General features: G+C 38.7%; 1 protein-coding gene across 2 annotated transcripts; it reads right to left on the bottom strand.

Moving 5' to 3' along the window:
- Positions 1–570: 570 nt before the first annotated feature.
- On the bottom strand, positions 571–21,721 carry LOC144627995 (uncharacterized). Of its 2 annotated transcripts, none has more exons than XM_078486030.1 (24): positions 21,611–21,721; positions 20,544–20,740; positions 19,945–20,118; positions 17,925–18,054; positions 17,067–17,377; positions 16,710–16,872; positions 15,462–15,799; positions 14,714–14,855; positions 13,690–13,988; positions 13,052–13,199; positions 12,157–12,479; positions 11,393–11,534; positions 10,924–11,090; positions 10,244–10,387; positions 9,702–9,843; positions 8,989–9,111; positions 8,412–8,534; positions 7,232–7,354; positions 5,868–5,993; positions 5,389–5,511; positions 4,710–4,832; positions 3,955–4,089; positions 3,388–3,459; positions 571–692 (listed from the first exon to the last, which is right to left on the bottom strand). In XM_078486030.1, the coding sequence occupies exons 1-24, from the start codon at positions 21,684–21,686 to the stop codon at positions 649–651; spliced, it is 3,888 nt and encodes a 1,295-aa protein (XP_078342156.1). In that variant the 5' UTR covers positions 21,687–21,721; the 3' UTR covers positions 571–648. The 2 variants fall into 2 exon arrangements, with proteins under 2 accessions (XP_078342156.1, XP_078342155.1); XM_078486029.1 differs by having other exon boundaries at positions 17,925–18,081.
- Between the last annotated feature and the right edge of the window lie 166 nt (positions 21,722–21,887).

The following is a 21,887-nucleotide window of genomic DNA, read 5'->3' on the forward strand; positions in this document are numbered from 1 at the left end:
ACAGTGTATAAAATGCAATCGAACCCAATTAAAATCGAATCGAATTCGATCGGGGTTTGAATTCATGTGCCTTTTTGTTTGTCGTGCAAAAACTTTTATCTGTCCTGTCTGTATGACCCAAATAATATAAGCGGCTTCGGAGATGTCAAAGAAATATTACTCCTCCTATTGAAATATTACTCCTTTTGAAAATAAGATGAAGCAAAATAAGATTAAATAAGGAAATTATTATTTATTTTATATAATTTTATTTTTTTAATTGAAAATACTTGTGAAAAAAATACAAGAAACGACCAATGGGTTGAGGTGTCACCATTACAAGAAGATCTGGAGACAAGTTGCGCGTTACGTGACATGTCACGACAGAATATGTAACAAATACAAGGTTCCCATACACAAGCCGAACCGAAACACAAAACTATAGCAAATGTCCATTCAACTGAAATACGTGTACAGATCTCTCGCAGGTAGAATGGTTTCCTGCACATCTGCAGACAGTTTACCATGTTGCGTGACACATTACGCGTTTATGAATAAAGAAGTCACGAGCCCATAAATTTTGCGTTACACAATTTTGCGTTACACAATCCAAACTCTGGTACACAAGGATGTAGTTTGTTCGTCGTTAATAGTTGCTGTACAAACCAGCTATCTCTCACAGTTCTCATCACCTGGCTGACAGTAAGATGCATCTGTAAAATAACAAGAATATAGCAAAGTTGACAGGTTTATATGGCGTCCATCGTAAGTTTCTGTTCGTCTGTTTCTCTTCTTTCCTTTTTTTGACTACTCGATTTTATGCAGCAAAGTACCCAAAACAGGATTCAATTTCATTTTTAAACTTTGACAGTGATTATTCGTGTATCTGTTGGAGTAGTGGAAGGAAAATCAGTTGAAAATACATGAACGCACTTAAACATATAACTAGAAATAGCTGACACTAGGTTGCCCCCGAAGTTTCGACGATGTTTATCGGTTTTTCTTTGCTCTTCATCCTTTTCTACAATTCAGACATTTGATTGGAAATTAATTTTCTATTTTGGATGATTATTAATTATGATACGGTAAATCATTTAATTACAAGAACGCAACAGCATCTTGACATCATTTTGTCATGTTTTGCTGTGGTGTGGGATCTCAGCTAGACTCAAGCTAGACTTTAGAAAAAGTCAGTCGTCTTTATTAATTTAACACGCCGGGACGGTCGACCTATCGCGACTTCGTCGCTTTGAATGGGCCGCTTTGCGGGCTCGAATCGAACTCACTTCACTGTGGTAAAGTCTTGATCTCAGCGAGGATAAACTTTAGAAACAGCAAAACGTTTTAAAATTACCATTTGAGCCGGCCCAATTGTTTTATAAATATATGGGCTGAGAGCCCGAGCATGAAGAATGACATGAGAATGATCAATCTTAAGAAAGAAAAGGATGTCGAAAGAATTTCTTACCTCTGTCAAAGCAAACGCCTGCCGCGAGTTTTAAATAATCACAATGCATCTCGAGATCTCTTTTGAATTTCTTTTCTTGATGCCGCATATCATCTTGTAAAGTTAAAATTTCGTCCGGAAGTGGACCGATCAAGACTTTTGAAGTTTTCTCCATCCAAGTAGTTTGTGCCTGGTAAATCACGGTCAGTTGGACAAAGGCTTTCTTATCGTAAATCACGCTTCATGACAACGATCAACTTTTTAAAAGGAAAGGATACCGAAAGAATTTCTCACCCTTGACAATGAAAACGCTTGACTTTCTAAAAGTCGCTCGCTTCTGGTTTCCGGTTTCGCCTGCCACGAGTCTTAAACAATTATCTCGAGATCTTTTTTTAAATTTCTTGTAAATCTCGTCCGGAGATAGACTGATCAAGGCTTTTCTCCGTTCAAGTAGTTTGCGCTTGGTAAATCGCGGTTTTGGACTAAGGCTTGCTTATCGATCGTAAATCGCAGACAAATTTGAAGATATGGCTTGATATGTTCGTACGTGTTTCTAGACATATTTCTTCTTCGGCCACTCAGATGTAAAAAATGTGGATTTTCTTACTTCTCTGCGAGTTACTTAGTTAATTATCGCGAAGTCTTTTCAACAATTGCATTGCTTTCGGCTTTTAGACATTGTGAAATGAATAGGCCTCGAATAAAACCTCAAATTATCTTTTTCAAAATTCTGCCCAACTGCAATCAACCTTTACAAGCTTCGTTTGTTTACTTGTTGTCATCTGTGCACGTGCTCATGCTTTGGGCTGTCATCATCACCCAATCATCGTTTACTTGCGTCATCATTGACCAATCACCGTATGTCGGCATTTTACAACTCCCGATACCTACTTGCGGGCTTTCAGCTTGTCGGCATTTTACAACTCCCGAGACTATTTGCGGGCAAAAATTGATCAAATCGAGATTTTTCCCAGTATATACTATATATTCGCGCGGATTACAATGATGCCTCCTCGGGTTTTGGCCTCTGGGCCAAAACCCTGCGGGGGCAAAAACATTTAACTAATTGTTCGTGACAAAGAGGTAAAGTTGATACGAGTTTTGCTCACTAAGTCCAGTGTCCATGATCCTTTTTTCATAATAAGGATCGTAGACACCAATGCACCTATCAATGTTAAGCCCGAGGGGGGGTGGGGGGTGTCGGGCTAACCACGGGAATTTGATCGCAAGGTCAGTCCCCAGGGTAGGGATTTTGATTGTATGTAATGTCCCCAGTGTAGGGATTTTGGTCGTATATGATCCCCTGCAACAAGGTTTGAAGGACATCTGACCACCTTCCCTTGCTCCCGGGTGGGGATTTTGACCAATTATTTTGTCCCGGGGGTTGGGAATTTGCCTTTTTTTTAAAGAAAATGTCAAAATGACCACCCCATGCCCGACCCCCCCCCCCTCCTCGGGCTTAACATTGTTAGGTGCATAACTAGAGAGTAAAACTCGTATAAACTTCTAGTAGAAGTGTCCGCATAACATAGGTAATTTTTCGTCAAAAAATGTAGTGTCCGTATACAGAAGTTGTACTGTTACCAATACTGACGATTATCGTCATATCAGCAAAACCTCAAGATAGAAGCATTAGGAGCAAATTAAACGGTACGATTTTGTCTACAACTATCGCATGCGACACGCTCACGCCGTGACTACAACCCGAATCGCGTCGTGTTAATCAACCTACCACATCCTTACGACAGACACATGAGCGTGTAAATGGTCCTAAGTCATATTGTAGGTTTGTTGTAAACTTGTCGCATGCCGGAAAGTCGTACCGTGTAAATCGGCTCTATTGAAACAAAATTTGGCAACGCACAAGAATAAAAATACCGTTCATTTCGTGAGCTGTGTTCACAAACTATGAATATATCTCCTATATATGCTGCTATCATTTATAAAATGATTTAACATACCATCGGATTCGCCTTTCTGATTTTCATCATCCACCGTACGTCTATGGCTTACTTTGGGAACTCCTCCTCTTCCTGAAATTCGGACAATTAAGACAATTATTGTAAAATTAAAGTGAACGGAAGCAACCAGTTTTAAAAGCACTATGACCAAACACCATTCTTTCTGATATAAAACTCTTTTAAACAGGCATGATCAATCATCCCAGGCCGTAAGGGAAAAAAACTAAGGCAAGGACTTAAAAAATAGAAGGAGTGTTTACAGTATATTTTGGCTGTAAATAAAGCTCAAATTGATAAAGTATCCGAAATGGAATTCTGTTTTGTTTGCTCATGTCTGGGCAGTCTGCAAAGATAAAGAAAACCGTCTGATCGGTTGCGGCAATTAAGATTTTACTTATGATCCCGTTATACGTATAGCTGGGGGGGGGGGGGAGGTGACTTTGTCATTATAGCAGCCTCGATTTCCAGGCACACTGTTCGCGTTTTTAAATTCTCGCGGCACATATACTTCCTGGTTGTTTAATTTCGCGAAATTTCCTCAATCGTAAATGAAAATATTTAATATACCTTGACTTTGTTTTTTACACGTCATCCCGTCGCCTTGGTAACCCTTTTTACAGAAACACTTAAACGAGCCCGCGGTGTTTGTGCACCACGCATTGACGTCACAGTTGTGATGTTTTCCTTGACATTCGTTCAAATCTGGTGAAAACAACAAGAAATATTACACGAATAAGTAAACCTTGCACTTAAGCGCTGTTAGTTGACGACGGCAGTTTTCGTAGTTACTACACTGTCTCTCTTTTGATCAGTACATGTAAAAACCGCTATATAAATTATTATTATTATTATTATTATTATTATTATTATTATTATTATTATTATTATTATTATTATTATTATTATTATTATTATTATTATTATCCGACGTATGAACGAAGGTTTTATTCAAAATACTTCTGAGTTTTCTCCATAGGAGGAAAAAATGTTTGGAAATAGCCCTGAAATAACGACTGCATTGAAAAATTCCGTCTCTTAAATTAAAGATGGCCCCTTCTTCTGCGCAGCCATCTTGTCTCCAGAGTGTTAACTGATGTGTAAGTTCCCGCTATGTTGTTAAGTTATGTTATGTTTACAATGTTGACATAAAACATGAACGTGAGGTGTTTTCTTTTTTGTTTGCGTTTGCGTGACCTTGCCGTTATGTCGCTAGTATGATTGAACAAGTTTAGTATACTTCCAGCTTTTCTACTACTTTGGAGCCTTTAATGTGGTGATTACTAGAACTCCAATTTTGTGTTTAACGCTGGTTTAACGCTTACCAATACAATATGGTCCATTGCGGAAGAATCCCTCTTTACACTGACACTGATAAGAACCAACAGTGTTTACACAGGTGCTGCGCCTTGGACACTCATGAGCTTCATTACTGCACTCATCATAATCTGAAAATGATAATAGCTGTTATATGAAGAAAACAAGTTGAGTCTGAAAAGCTGTTGCCATTCTGAACTCTGATAGGCCGAGCGCAAAAGTGATTACGTGATAGGTACTTTATTTTGGAGGGTACTTTACAAGGTAAGGGCCAGGTTTTGGATGCGAATTAGGCACCTTATTTTGAACGGTAAGCTACATAATAAGGATCGCGTTTTGGGAAGTGATGACATGATCAAGACCTTATTTGGGGAGGAGAACAAAGACCTTATAAACAGGCACGATAAGGATCATATCTGGGGAGGGGGATTACACGATAAGGACCAGGTTTGCGGAGTTAATTACAAGATCCGGGAAGCTTCTTACATGATAGGGGCCTTGTTTTAGAAAGTGAAAACACGGTTGGGACCTGTAGAGGTGATCACATGATAGGGAGATTTATGTTTATAACAGAATACATTAGGGACATCGTTTCTAAAGATTTTGAATTTCATTCTACGATTCCAAACACGGAAAAAAACACGCTACTTTTTTTACTCAGATTGAGAAGGAAATCAAATTTCTTACCAATACACTTGTCGTTACTCTTGACGTAGCCTTTCTTACACAAACACTCATATCCTCCTTTAGTGTTGCTACAGACCGAGTTATTACCACACAGGCCGGGTGTCTGGCGACATTCATTCACATCTGAAACCACAAGAAACCGTCATAACATGACAACAACAACAACAACAACAACAACACTTGACAGCCACATTCCTATCACGTCTGTTAATGTTACAGACGTGCAATACTTACCCTGGCTACAGACTGGTAGGTATACACTGAAGGTATTTACCACGATGCAGGAATAAGCTAATTAGGATATTCTACTTTTAACTGGGTGCCTACACTTGTTTTATCGGATGGTCGTTATGCATCATTCAACACACAAGCATCTTTAAACGTGCAATAGTATTAGCAAACGTTTCACTTTGCACGAGGTTTATAAGCTTTATGTTACCCCTGATGATGATGCCATTCAGTACAGTGTTGTTACTTACCAGTACAAACCACTTTGCCGCGCCCTCTGTAGCCTGCAGCACACTCACAGTAATATGAGCCGACAGTGTTGACGCACCTAGCAAGTGGATTACAGCTGTATTGTCCGGTACTACATTCATCTATATCTAAAAAAAGAACAACAACTGATAAAAAACACTGAATGCGGGGTGGGACAGATTTATGAGAAAAATTTCCATTACTATTTTGTAAGTAAGTGTGCTAGTTTTGTAGAATTTTCTCAGTCCACCCGTGCATCACGCCTCACACATCACAGGTGCACATTACGCCCTCAATTGGCAACACGCAACACAGATATATGTTAACGTACCCCATAACGCATTAATTGGCAACACGCAACACAGATATATGTTAACGTACCACATAACGCATTAATTGGCAACACTCAACACAGATATATGTTAACGTACCACATAACGCATTAATTGGCAACACTCAACACAGATATATGTTAACGTACCCCATAACGCACTAATTGGCAACACTCAACACAGATATATGTCAACGTACCACATAACGCATTAATTGGCAACACTCAACACAGATATATGTCAACGTACCACATAACGCACTAATTGGCAACACTCAACACAGATATATGTTAACGTACCACATAACGCACTAATTGGCAACACTCAACATTGATATATGTCAACGTACCCCATAACGCATTAATTGGCAACACTCAACACAGATATATGTCAACGTACCACATAACGCACTAATTGGCAACACTCAACACAGATATATGTTAACGTACCACATAACGCATTAATTGGCAACACTCAACACAGATATATGTCAACGTACCACATAACGCACTAATTGGCAACACTCAACACAGATATATGTCAACGTACCACATAACGCACTAATTGGCAACACTCAACACAGATATATGTTAACGTACCACATAACGCATTATTTGGCAATATGCAACGATACGTAATACAGATATACGTTAACGCCCTCCATAACGCCTCTCTGGCAAAACGCAACATCTTAACGTTTCCATAACGCATCATTTGGCAACACGCAACACAGGTATATGCTAACGCCCCCCACCCCCATAACGCATCACGACATTCATTGCATTTATATGTTAGAGACTCACATCACGCATCATGCAACACATTATACTCGCATCGCACATCACGCATCACGCAACACATCATACTCACATATTTTTTTTGGGGTTGTTCGCACATCACGCATCACGCAACACATCACACTCGCATCGCACATCACGTAACAGTCATCATACTCACATTGCACATCACGCATCACTAATCAATCAATCACTTCATGTATAAAATGAAGGGTATCCTTTGCTGTGTTCACTTACCAATGCACGTTTTCGCCGTCACATCATATTGCTTTCCATCGCCACAGTCGCACGTGAATGAACCAAACGTGTTGATACATGCCATGGATGATGGACAAATGTAATTTTTACATTCATTCACATCTGAAGCAGTTAAATTGTATTGCAAAATTTAGAGAGGAGGCGATGAGAGAAATGGAGATCACAATAATGAACTCCAATACAGAAAATGTGGAAGATCCGATACCAGGATTCACTATAAAATTGTAATAAGACGTTCTCTGGTAAAAATTTGTTTACAAATTTTAAGCTTTCGGCATTAATTTTAACACTTTTAGCATTCTTTTAACATCTTTTTACACATATTTTTAACTTTTTAATTTATATGATTCACTTGTTATATTAAAATTAAGGCCAATTTTATCATATAGGTTTTTATCCGTCGAAGATAGCAGACCGTAAGCTGAAAGCTTATAATTTATTAAAAAAAAATGTTACCGGAGAACGTCTTATTACAATTTCCAATACAGAAGTTTCTGAGTCGCGAATAGCAACAAGAAGGGAAATGTCATCTTTTTTGGAACGCATTATCGTCTTTTCGTCAAAACCTCATCTAAGTTGAAATTGCTAAAACGAGAAGTTTCCAACGTTGCAGCAGTAATTGTGCAGCAAAAACAAGAACATCAACTTCTGGTTGCGGTCCGTTGTTCAAAAAACTTCTCTGCTTAGGCTTCTTTTAAAGGACATAACAAAAAAATCCATCCAATCGCTGCCTTCCCACGACTGCAGTTACAACAAACAGTACAATTTGAGAACTAACAAAATATAGAAAAACAGTTTTAATCCCTTAAATAACCCATGTCAAAACAGAAATACATTTAAAGAAATAATTGTTTTGTTTTTGTTTTTGTCTTTCGGGTGGAATCACCCATCACATGGGAAATTAATATTTGGAAATTGGAACTGTATATCTGGCACATCCTTTTTAATAGCCTGATTTACAATATGTACATCCTCAGCTCCAATGGCAATCATGGACTAGCACTCAAAACTTCAGCTTCGCAATTTGCTGCAGCAGTTAATTTACCTCAATTATCAACTTTTAATTAATAATAAACTATTTCACTTGCTCGCCGACAAAGCGGCTTCTTTAAAAACTAAAAGATTTTTTGTTATTCAGTGCTTAGTGACAGCGACCCACCTGCACATGAAGAACCATCTTTAACAAATCCTGGGCGACAGTTACATGTGAAGGAACCCACTGTATTGGCGCAGTCTGTATGTGATGGACACGGACTGACCTCATTTGCACATTCATCAACATCTAAAATAAGGAGGATTATTGTTCAGCGTGTATAAATTTAGTATCATTAGCCATATAAACAAGTATCACACAGTGATAAAACAGCCCGGTTATTTAACAACACTAGAAAAACGTAAACTAAAAACAGCAGTTAACTTCACTACTTAATGGTATACACCTTCTCTATCCCCCCCCCCCCCCCTTGCCACCTCCCTCCCTATTGAGAGAGAGATACATGTCTTGCGCGCTTGTACAAGACTCACCACTTGAACCGTTGGACAACTTTTCTTCATACGTCTCCGATATTGCAGAGCGGGCGTTGTTTAATAAAATACCTGCCCTACCTTACCCCCTTATACTACTCTCATTTTCTTGCAATCAGATACTAAACAGGGTATGTTTTATACTACTAACAGATTGAAGTTATTTTACTTTCTGACAATGCAGTGCAATATTTTCGATTAGAATACTTCACCATCACAAGTTTTTCCGTCTCCACGGTAACCCTCTTTGCATACACAAGCCATGTTCTCCTTGTCAAGTGTCAGGCACACAGCATTACTACTACAGCCAGTCTTGTCTCCACAGGCAAATTGATCTAAAGGAAAGAAAATCAATTTTAACTAAAATTGGTCTTGTCAACTCTCCCCAGCAACAAACGGGTAAGATTAGCAAGAAGGCGGCAATATGGCAAGAAAATAAGTTCTCTGCTATGTCACTGCTTTCCACCGCTGAAAAAAAAAAACCGTTCAATGTTCTAATAAGCGGAAAAACAAAGACACAGTGATGTAGGATGGACACGACCAGTTGTGTTCATTGATGACGAGAAATGTTAAGGTTTACGTACAAGCAATAACTTAGTCAGTGGCGAAGCAAACGAATGAAACAAGAGAAAGTTACATTGCACCGTATTCTAAGAAACTAAATACAAGCAAACTACTAGAAAAATTATGCTTGGCAATGTGCAAGCGCGAAATCTGGTCGTGTCGAGTGACTAGCGTGAGAGGAGACAAGGGAATACCATAATGTGACGTAGAAATCCCTAGAGGAAGCCGAGGCAATAATTGCAAATGTGCAACATAAACACATTACTGTGTCTTCATTTGTGATAGAACTGTTCGTGGATGAGCAGTTGATGCTTGTGAGGGACTAAGGTTAGTTAGGATGACATACAATCAGTAGTCTTACCCATTGGACAGCCATAGAGTTCAATTCTCATACAGATTTCGTTGTTCCAGCTTTGTGGTAGAAATCGTACATACTGCGCCACAAGAGCAAGTGAAAAGAAGTACAGAACTATTGTGTCCCGGTCCTCATTGGCTATTATTACCTTTAAGGAACGATAAAAAATAAAGTATTTTTCTGATGGCATTTTTGGCAGCCCCCTTAATGTGAGTCAAGAAAGCATCTAATAAGTTATCGAAGTAAGTTTGACGTCGGATACATTAAACTACTGAACTCGTCACTCCTAAAATAAATTGTTGTTGAACTAAATTTGTCAAAAGCTACAAAACATTGGGCAGGAGCATCCACCATCAGGTGCAGAAGGCTGATGTATGAACCTAAGTTTTTCTTCCACTTCTATCAACGCCATTCTTTTAGAGTTGCGTATTTTGCCTTGCACAAAACAGCTGTGGGAAATCAAGCCTACCATTTTAAACAGATAGAAAACACACAAGGGGTAAATACATAACCTTTTCATTGTCGCTGCCAACCTGTCGCCTCCTTACCTGCTCTACATCTGCTTCAGTGTATTTAATCCACACTTCACCATTCCCACGATACAGAAGTTTGTATGAGCTGACCCAACAGTCGTAAAACTTTGAGCCTTGAGTAGCTACACCACTAACAAACATTTCTTTTAGAAGGTCAACCTGAAAGATAATGACATAATGACTAGACTAAAAGTAACTTCATACTTTACTGGATGGTCAAACAGAAAACTATTTCCACGCCTTAATTTGGTATTGCAAAAAGGTAAGCCTGCATTCGAGGTTAGTGGTCCATACAGCCGGAGCTTATCCCAGTTTCAGTAGGATAAAGTGACTAGGAGTATTTCTACACCCCCCCCCCCCTCCTGGATGGAATACTAGTCCATCGCAGGGTTACCCCAGTAGAAAATTCGCTGTTACCCATTTATACACCTGCGAGGAAAGAGGCACTATGAAAGTATAGCGACTTGCCCAAGAACATAAGATAGTGCCTTGGCCAGGGCTCGAACCCAGACCGCTCAATCCAGAGTCCGGTGCACTAACCATTTAAGTCACTGCACCTCCCCAATTTGGTATTTCAGGTAACAGATATTACTCGTTGGTTTAATTATCGTACCAAGTTATTTTAACTAACAGTTATCGTCTTTCTTGATAAATTTTAAAGACAGCCTGATCTACTGTAGCTAGATGTGTTGTACCTGTAAATACTGATTTTTGTCTTGTGTTTCTGGGGACCATGCTCCATAACCAAGGGCCATGTTCAGGCGACCATAGCGTGGTTGACTATAATCATGTGCTATGGATGAAGATGTCAACTGCTTGTAACTTATTCCTCCTCCAATCATACCCAGCCTACGGGAACACTCTGCAATAAAAGAGGTCTTGAATCACTGCCAAAGTTACTGGCACACTTAAAATTAATAAAGTGTTTTAAAAAGTTGACATATTCTTCTAAACCTTCAAAAAATTTCAGACATCTTCCGAAATATTTATTTGAGCTTCCATAGCTCTTGAACACTGAGCTCAGATTGTGTTATTCATCACTAAGTCTCCTTTTTAGAAAAATCACGGCACAACCAAAAGTTGATATATCCTATTTAACAACCCACATAACCTACAACTTTACCTACCTACGATATAATACACTCTATATTCTACACTGTTTACCTGCCTCATATCCATACAATTCTACTCTGAGTGCTATTTTCTCTACCCAGCTGACAGGGTGTATCTGTACATAGCGACAGTAAGCACTTGGCGAAAGGGTGTGAAACATGGTCTGTGCATCATTGTCAACACTCACAAATTCCTGCAGATTTCAAATAATACACTACAGATAGTGTTTAACATACAAAGGCATAAAATTCTAAACTCATTTCACGAACACCTTGTTTCATCTGTGTCTGTCTGTTTGTCTGCCTGCATGTCACTGTCCCTCCCTGTCTGTCTGTCCATCAATGTCTGTCTGTTTTCCTGTCTGTCCATCTAGCTGTCCCTCCATCTGTCTGTCTGTCTGTCTGTCTGTCTGTCCGTCCATCTATCAGTCTGTCCATCTGTGTCTGACTGACAGTTTCCAACATATATTCCATGAGAACCTTGTGCCGTGTGTCTGTCTGTAAATTGTCTGCCAGCCTGCCTGTCACTGTCCATCTGTCTGTCTGTTCATCTGTCCGTCCGTCTGTCTGTCTGTCTGTCTTTCTGTTGTGTTTTTTTTTTTTTTTGTCTGACTGACTGACTGACTGACTGTCTGTACTGGAAGCACTTTGAACTGCACTTTAACAAGAGTTAATTAAAAAAAAACCTTGCCTCTAATTCTCTCGCTTTTTTCAGTTGTACTGTTGTCAAGTAACGAAATGTCAAAAGTAAAGATTAAAACTGCTTTTTGGGTTTGACATCTTTTTAACCACCATGGACGAAATTTGAACACATACCTTTGGAGTTTTTCCTCTTGGATAAGGTTCAAACTGCTGATTAACGTTTGTTGCAAGTTTCATCTGGAAAGAAGTTGTGCGATAAGGCAGTGCAGGATGACCCTGAATAGCAATGCCTGTAAGGATTACAACCCAACCAGTGTCAATCTGCAGGAACTGTGATGCATCAGAAGTCTTAGGAATCCAGGCTCCATCATTAACATGGTGATTCAGTCGTGAACATTCTGGGCCATGCAATTCATCTTGTTTGGAAGATGCTGTGAGGTATGAATCACTGATGCTAAAACTCTCCATTCCAAGAGTCAAATGGTCAGGCATGAGTTCTGTAAAAGAGATATTGACTGGTCTACTAAGCAATATATAGAGTATACTGGAGTCAAGTCCCCTTTCCTACAGTTTAAATCTTGGATCATCTTCTGCAAATCTATTGGGGTGTTACATCGCTGCCTACTGGGCAATCATTACTTCATGGATCCAATTGTTTGATAAAATTATAAGACGAAAATGTAATTATCTATGAGGTAATAATGCATCTTACAACTTTTAGCTAGGGTTTGTTCTAGGAGCTCAGTGCTGCAGAACTGCAATATCACAACATACATGTCACGGCATAAAGAAATAGTGCTCAAACCTTCAGCCTCCACATCTCAACTTAAAATTAATATGCAAAATACAAGTAGGGACATCCATTCATGTTGACCCATATCATGTTATACCCATATCATGTATCCTGATGTATGCATGGGTGGTAGATACTAAGCCATCACGACTTTAGGTAGGAAATGTTATATCAAAATGCTGACTGATAAGCACAGAGTTACAAACAGTGATATAAAGGTTTGGAAACATGATTCTTTCTTGATAAGTAGTATAAGTAACTGTACTAAACCAGTACCTGGAGTATAACATCCATAGACGTCAACTCGCATACACATGTGCCTGGTGAAGGACGTCTTTGGATTAAACTGTACATGTTGGGCCACAAAAGGAGGATCTAACCAGTGCCGTACAGGGTTATTGCCTTTATATTCACCTTTTAGAAGCTTAAAAGAGCAAATGTATTTCTGTTAATGCCATGGTTGATTGTGTCAAGTTCAAGAAAAACATGATGACAAAAAGGCACTACTTTAGATCAAACAGGTAAATACCATCCCATAAGGTAGGAGAAGTGAAGGCAAATTATTAGTCAGCTAGTTTTTTATGTTCTTCTTCAGTTTTCTAGCTGCATCAAGAGACCAGAGAGGATCTCAGATTATGTCTGTAAGCTGATTAACACTTGAAGATTGTATGCCAGTTCTGCATGGTATGTGAATGGTGGCTTAAAAAAAGTACATTTGCAATTTTTCACACGATACATCAAACTGTTGTTGATTCAGGATTCACTAGAACTTTGCCAGAATCTTCAAAGGAGGTGGAGCCAATCTTCATATTGGCTGGTTAATTTAAAAGCATCAGTAGCACACTCCTTTTTAAAACCTACTGAGAATGAGTTTTTAAAGTAAGGCAAGTCTAGGGATAAAACCACGGACCTACCGTGTGATACTTGAGCCATTTGTCCCCCAAGAGACTGTATCTTAAGTAAAATGATGTAACTGCTTGAGCATACTGGTCAGGCGACTCCTCATATTTGCCTTGCGTCACCACTCCTGTCACAAGCGTTAAGGTGAGGAAATCAATTTGAAGATAATAATATGTCTCAGTTCCACCCACACACCAGCCTAAACTATTCAGTCGACTCCAGTCTTTCTTATTGTCCTGCGTCTCACTTGATGCCTGTATCTGTGAGTTACTTATCATGCCATACTCCATTCCAAGAGAAGTGTAGCAAGGGCCTACAACAGACAGAAACACATGGATTAAGTTTGCAGGGGGGAACAGGTGGGTAAATCTCCCTCCTCCCTACTTTTTGAGCTAAAATTTCTCCCTCCTCCCTATTTATTTAGCCAAAATTTCTCCCTCCTACCTAATTTTTTTGGCCATTTCTCCCTCCTCCCTATTCTGTACCTCCCCCTCTTTGCATTTATTCACAGTCTTGTCACTAGATCTTATTAACATTTTGAACTTACTCCAAACTGAGGTAGCTCACACACCCACAGACGTAGTTTGTGGGCAAGCTCTCTTCTTCTTTCTTTCTTTTCTTCCTGCAGAGGGCTTGCTCACAGACTCCCACAGAGTTCAGTTCATTTATTTCATATCCTCAGTCACACTTCGTTGTATAACTTTGAACGCTTTAAAATGATGCGGTATTTGTGATCTTTGTAGCCACTTTTGCCTATACTTGAGGGTCATAATCACATTGTAAGGTTGAATTGAGAATATTTGCTGATAAATGGGCGTTTCAGGTCAAAATCCCATCAACCTGCTCCATGATAAAAATTTTTCAGACATTTGCTTACTCACTTATTTAATCCTCTTTGTGCTTAAGGTAGCACAAAAGGTCGTTGTAAGCACAGGGGCAACTGTACAATTTTCTGCAGTTTCCCTGGTATACTCCACATCTAGAATTTAATCATTAGCAAAACCAAAAATACACCAAACCTGCTCATGTGAACAGTACCTGCCTTGCATCCATAAACCTCAACTCTAAAGCAGGGGAAGTTTACCCAGTTCTTGGGGTTAAAACGTAAGTAGCGAACTGTTATTGGAGACGTTAGCCAGTGTGTTGATTCTGAGTCACCATTACTATTTCCTTTAAAAAGCTGGCATAAAGAAATAAAAAATAATGATGGAATCGCATGCTGACAAGGGAAAATCTTCTGTTAACGTTTCGGTTAACTATTCTGCATGTTAATGAATATCAAACACATATTGGTATGAAAAACCAGATATGTCCAGGATTGAACACTAATGAGATGCACATTCCTTATGACAGGCATCACAAAGTGTCCTCGTTAATAAAAGTTCACCAAAACACACCAAATTCCGTCAAATATGAAGTAATATGGAAATGTCAAATAACACAGTCAAACATGAAGTACTTATTAAACAATACTTGCATTCAATCCTGGACATAAGTGTGAAAACCACTGATATGATATTTATCCACTAGTGTCCAACTTTTTGTGGGAGCAAACTATAGTTTAAAGTTTTTTCTTTTCTTTGAGACCTGTTTTAACAATGTGCATGCACATGCGTGCTAAGACTTGGGTAACTTGGGTAGAGAAAGGTGCCAAAATATAAATTAAGACTGGAAAAGCTCTCGAACATTATGGTAATACTCAAAGCCAAAACCATAAAACATGAGATACAAAACCTGATGAAAACCTCCACCTCCTGCACATAATAAGTCCATTCTGATGACTAACCTTGCATAGACCATATTCATTAACATAGCAATGAAACATGTCTATGTCTAAAGCATAGTACAGGTTGTAGAATGTCACATATTTTGATCTTAACCCTTGGGTTGTTACACCAGTGATTTTGCTTGCAAAGACAAAGTCTATCTGAAGATACTGCTCCTTTTGAGAATACTGGTCTCGAATCATATTTCCATGAGGACACCAAGCTTTAGAGGAAAATCTGAGACGGCCAAAATAGGGTTCACTGCCACTTTCAGTTGAAGATGCAGTCATCTGTTCATCTTTGACAAGGGATCTGTCATGGCGGTGTCCCCATTCAACACCAAAAGGAGTCTTACATGCTGAAAGCAAGAAAAAAGACCCAGCTTGGAGTTAAATGTAAACAAACAAGAACAAAAGAAACTAATCCATTTTGTGAAGGTGAACTTTGTTCTTGTGCCAGTTATAAAAAAGGTAAAAAGGGTAAATCTGAAAAAAAAATCTGAATTCAAGGTGAGTGGCCCATCAGGCTAGAGCTTATCCTGGTTTCATAGCGTGAACAACTAGAAGTATTTCTACTCCCCCCCCCCCCCTCCCACGGATGGGATGCTAGTTGATTGCAGGGTTACCTCAAGCATTAAATTTGCCAGTACCCTTTTATATGCCTAGGTGGAGAGAGGCACTTTGAGAGTAAATTAAGTGTTTTGCCCAAGAACAAAACATATTGCCCCGATCAGGGCTTGAACCTTGACTGCTTGATTCAGAGTCCAGTGCACTAACTAAATATTAAGCTGACAGGCCTCCTCGTATAAAGGGGTGAATCTTATGGTAAATGGCAGACTTTGGATGATGGGGGAACTGATTATTTGTTCTGAATGACTGCAAAAGAAATCAAGACGCTGAAGTCGTACCAGGCCAGTTCCAAACAGCTCTCTGAATACTGTCTCCTGATTGGGCAGAAAAGTTCTTTGTATTCCCTTTGTATTATTGGCCTGGTAAGACTCTTTCCCCAGGGGCACCTTTCAATCACTCCAACTTTTCTATGCCAATTTTTTTTTCTCGAAGTTTCACGTTTCCCTCACCGCCTCTAGCTGCCCCTGGGTCTCTGAGAATGAAGATGTGTCATGAAAAAATTCAGCAGGCAAGACCTGTGAATTCTCCAAAACATTTTTTTAAAAGGGCTGTTCATCACCCCTTTAGGAAGGTCAACTTTATTTAGATTTGTTCGACCATGGTGTTGATTGTATTTAATGTAATCTAATTACTGCATACCTAAGTCTTTTCCATAGAATTCCAGGTGTAAGCAAAAGCCATAAGTGTCTGTTGGATAAGAACATAATGGACCCTCTGTGTCTAATATTGAAACCTTGTTGCCAACAATAAAATCTTTAAAGGTTATCATCTTATGGTTGATAAAATCTGGCACCCAGAAGTACTGAAATGCAAACAAAATGTACCAAATTTAAAGCCTGACATTTCACCATTTCAAGCAGCTACAGACATTCAGATATTGTTTAAGAAGATATGTTTTGTACAATCGCAGGTTGTCTTGATTATCATCAAGGATAAGAAGAAAAGTTTGACTGCAACAACTTATACAATGTTTTTAGAGCAAAAATCACAACATACCGAACGAACGCCAACTTCACTGTTATATTTAAAATATATCCAGCTATCGGAGTTGTTCCACATTACAGCTCGGAAAACAAGTGGCAATGGGCATTGCCTTCCTGTGCAGGGTCGAAGTGATATCCCAGTTAACAGATGATGACTTTCAAGAAACAAATCCAACTGGGGAGATCCACCATTGACTGTCCAGCCTTTGTCCATATTGTCTAGACCACTGTAGACATACTCCTTGCCATATAGATAATAACTGCTGACTTTTAGAAACCGAGGGGAGAACTGGCCATGGATTAAGCCAACTGGGTTTCTTATATCTGTGAAATACCGGGTAATAGTCTCATGTTAACAACAGGACTTTCAATAAGACCTGGTACCCACTGGAGCTCTGCCAGCTATACCTGTCATGTATAGCTGCCTAAAATGTGTGATGTATGCCGTTTGATCCCTATGAAACAGAGATGTTTTCCGCTTTTTATACTGCTCTCAGATATTTGCTGCACAAGGGCAGCGACTAGCTGCTTTTCAGGGTTTTCAAAACAAGCTGGCGACCACCGGAGTTCCTAAGGCTACTTGATTGCCGGTATCTGTCACTGGTTGCTCTGGTCATAGCAATCAGCTTGTGACAAACAAGCTCAGCTTTGCCACAGCCCCCTATACCCTTCAAGTTGCTGACACCTACTTCAAGCCTATGCTTTAATCTTATTGACAGTTATGTCTGCAGTTTCATTATAGCATCAGGTATACAGTGCATTGTTTGCTAAGATGTCTTTATCAGCAAAATACAATTACTTGTCATCTGAAATTATAATCTGAGAATAAATTAAGGATCTCCATTGATCAATGGGAATTTAGAATACACACCTCCATCACATCCGAACAACTCAAATCTCAAACAGCAGATTAAATCTGGCCTGCAGGATAAACCAATAACTCTCACATGACGAGCTGTCACTCTCCTGTCAGCAGGAAACCAATGGGTCACGACAGTCTCCTTGTCAAAATTTCCAGAAAAGATCATCTGTAAAAACATGGTAACTGTTACTGGTTACTATAATGATTTAATAGCAGAGCTCTCCACCAGCCCAAAGGGCAGCAGAGGGGAGCCCCATAGGGCTCCATAGAAATAGGGGAATCATGGGTCCACAGAAATTAAGAACCATGCATTTGATTTTTCATGGACATCATGGCTAGCAGCATGGTTCATGAGTGTAGGGGCTCTACCTCAGTAAGACGTTCTGCAACATGGTGGCCATACTTTAGACATACTGTAGGTTGAAGTTATGATTAACGTCAGCTTACATCTATGATATTGGACATCCATGTTATGGTCAACTGACAGCTGTCAAAACAAGGTATCCGCTGACAAGTATCACATGACTGTATCATGTAGAGCTATTTGAGGTCATGATCATGTGTTGTTTTGAAGTTGACTGCTAACCAGGTAATAGTTTTTTAAAGGATCGCAGGCTCAAGTCCTTATTATTTTTTCTGTCTATGGTCAGTAAATTCGGATTTAAATAAAGGGTAAAGTAAACAACTGGTGAGCTCAGCTTTTATATATAACTGTCTATATGAAAATGATTTAAAAGCAATAATTACATCTTTGCCAACTCTCCTGGATTATTTTCAATTGAAAAAGATATGTCAAACATATGGGACAGTGTTTCATACCTCCATTTCCAATTGAATTTTATCAAATTAAAAAAATTACTCCACTGCCAGAACTGCAAATATTTTTTTTCACTTGAAAGGGCATATGACCTACTAGGACACCATCTTGGTTGGACAAAACAAAATTTTGGATGGACATCACCAAAAACAAAAGGTTGAATTTTACTCATTGTTGCCGTAAAATGATTTACGATCCGAAAAATGTCCGGACATCATGTCTGACCACATTTGGGATTTCGTCAGAAATGGGCAAATTTTGGTCGGCCAATGTCCGATGACCAACTGTTAATTGCAGCCCTGACTGCACATCATATTATTTTCAAGTGAGCGGTCTTCTCCTCAGTTTTTGGAAATACAAAGAAACACCGTCTTTTGTGTTTAATCTACTTCATGGTATTAGTTAATCTAAGGCAACAAAATGAAAGAAAAGCTATCAAAATTATCACTAACTATAATATTTACTAGTCTAATATCATAGGTGACAAATTACTCCTTAATTTTGGTGCGAAATTTCAACGTTAATTTATAATTTCGCATGTGAAATTCTAAAATGGCCATGGCAACGTAGTTAGCGGCAAGATGGCGTTCGGAATAAAAGATGTTTTAAAGGTTAAACTTTGTACATTTTCTCTTGAATCTCATCTTATCCAGCTAGCCTTGGCCATGTAATAAAACTTTTGATTTTATTTTATGTTTCAAAACATCAAAACGACTTCAAGACTTAAGCCAATTACATAAATGGCATTGAGCGGATTTTTGAGCGTTTTACACGGGCACTGTTTTCAGTTCATTCAGAGAAGAACAATGGCCATAATGTGAGAAATAATTGGCAATTGATTTATCTTTGAAACTTTTTGTCAACAGCAAAAAGGAATCTCCAAAAGGTTTTATTCAAAGACTAAAAAACTTGCGAACTTGAGCAAAGCGTATGCTTTCAACTTTTTAAAGCTCGAAGTTCGCGATGCAATATACCAGTCAAAAACACCTACGATTGCAAGCGTAATTTGTCACCTATGATATTAAAATGTAATCAAATGGTATACTCGTAAAATTGGAAAATAATTTCACTTGCATTTTGTCAAAATTCTTATAATTTCCCTCGCCTAAAGGCTCAGGAAATTTTATTTCCTAATTTCACTTGTCACCATTTGATTACCCATACTAATCCATGAATGCAATAGTTCTAGTACTAACTTTATAAAATAATTACCCGTCTATGTTCGTCACTAGGAGCATTTTTTGGGTCCTGAGGTGGAGTGTCTGCAAAATAGTTCTTTCCATCTCTACTGAAATTTAAGGTGTATCTTTCTGTGTAGTATTTCGTGAGATAACCATCTCCCTGTGTAGCAATTCCAGTTATGTCCACTTCCATGCCCAGATCAACCTGTAAAAAAATAAATTGTTATATATATAGCTAGAAATTTTTCTCCAAAAGCCCACACCCACGGCAACATTGCAATGTTGCCCACGAATGTTGACCAACAAGCGCCATTTTTCTAAGTCTTTGTCATGCTATATAGCAAAACACTTAATGACTGATCCCTCGGGAAACCAGTTAATTTTGTTTCACTCAAATCTAAATGTTTCCCTCAGCTTTGCCTTGGGAAACATTGAGATTCTCAGGAAACAAAATTAACTGTTTCCCTCAGGAACAGTCATTAAGTGTATAATATCATTCAAACCTTAAGACTAACTAAAATTATTTTTTTAGTGCTTTTACAAAATGTATATAGCAAATAGTGCCTACACATAACCAAATAAACCAAATTACAAATAAACTTGGAGGGTTGTATAAAGCTGCTAATTTACCTCCAGATATACATCGCCAGTGATTTCATCAAAAGCTGGACACCAGCCAGACCATTTTACTGTTGGGTCCTTTTGAAGATAAGGATAAGGCCATGTGCGTGGGTCATAAACATGTTCAGAGTCTGGTTTACTTGACGAGGCATTAAACATGGATATAGTGGGATCATAACGGTCCAAGAAAAGCGGCTTTCTGCAATCTTATCAATAAAATCATATATGTGTTAATTGTTTGGTTGTTATCATTAACAAAAGAACTTTAACTTTGTGTTGGACGATTGTATGACCCTAAGGGATTGACCATTATATTTTTGAAAGGTGGGATGGGGTTGGTTAATTTTTCTAAGCAAGGACTTTTTTCCCAGCTTCCATAAAGTAGGGCATTTCCAAGTAATGTAGTTGTGTAGTGGATATCTGTTTGGACGGCCTGTTATCCCCTCGGATTTTCTTTATTGAAACATTACCTTGAACCTTTGTGATAAAGTAAATAACACCTAATGTTTCAAGGAGGGGAGAAATGTTGTTTTGGGTACAGGAAAATGCCAGCTACGATTTTTGGAAAGATAACAAGAGCTCACAAGTCCGGGTTATTAAAACTTTTTTTTGTTTGTTCCCTAAAAAAAGGAATTTCGAAAAGATTTGCTGTGATAGTTTACACAAATATCCCTCAAAAAGGCACTTAAGGATGCGGGAAAACAGTACAACGACATTCCAAGACTTTTGACTAAATTTGCTCGGTGGACGGTGTGTGCTCCTATTTTGAAGTCTTTTATATAAAATGCACACTGCAGATCAACACTTATTTTTTTGTTACTGCCGATCTGGATAATTTATTGGGCTATGCACTCGTGCACCGGTGCACAAGGGAATATCTATTGTGTTTTCTTTGTTTAGGACTCTTAATTCAGCTGTGAGGCATTGTTTTATCTTTTGTATCGGAACTTGTGTACCGGCACACAAAGACAGAACAATTCATTGTGTTACTCTAAAAAGACAATGGATTAGCGAACGACAACACTACAATGCACACGTTCTAAATATGTATATCATAAAAAAAGCCATATGTTTACCTCGCCACGGAATAGCTGGCACCAAACAAGGAAAGCAGACAGCAAACAAAGCAGCAAAATAACACTCCCTTCGCATGTTGAAAACTACATGAAGTCCGCCATATTGATTTGTAATTCAGAAAACGTTGTTCACGTGAGACTAACTGGCCAATCATATGAAGGAAAGCGGTCGTCTTTAAACTTGGCGGGAAAACGATGACAGGTACTGAAGGATGTGGTCCTGTCATGTGATCGTGCTAAACAGAATTTTAAAATTGTTCACAAAAGCTGTTTGTTT

Source organism: Oculina patagonica, chromosome 10 (genome assembly GCF_052425735.1).
Source record: "Oculina patagonica isolate OP01 chromosome 10, crgOcupat, whole genome shotgun sequence".
NCBI classification, from domain to species: Eukaryota; Metazoa; Cnidaria; class Anthozoa; order Scleractinia; family Oculinidae; genus Oculina; species Oculina patagonica.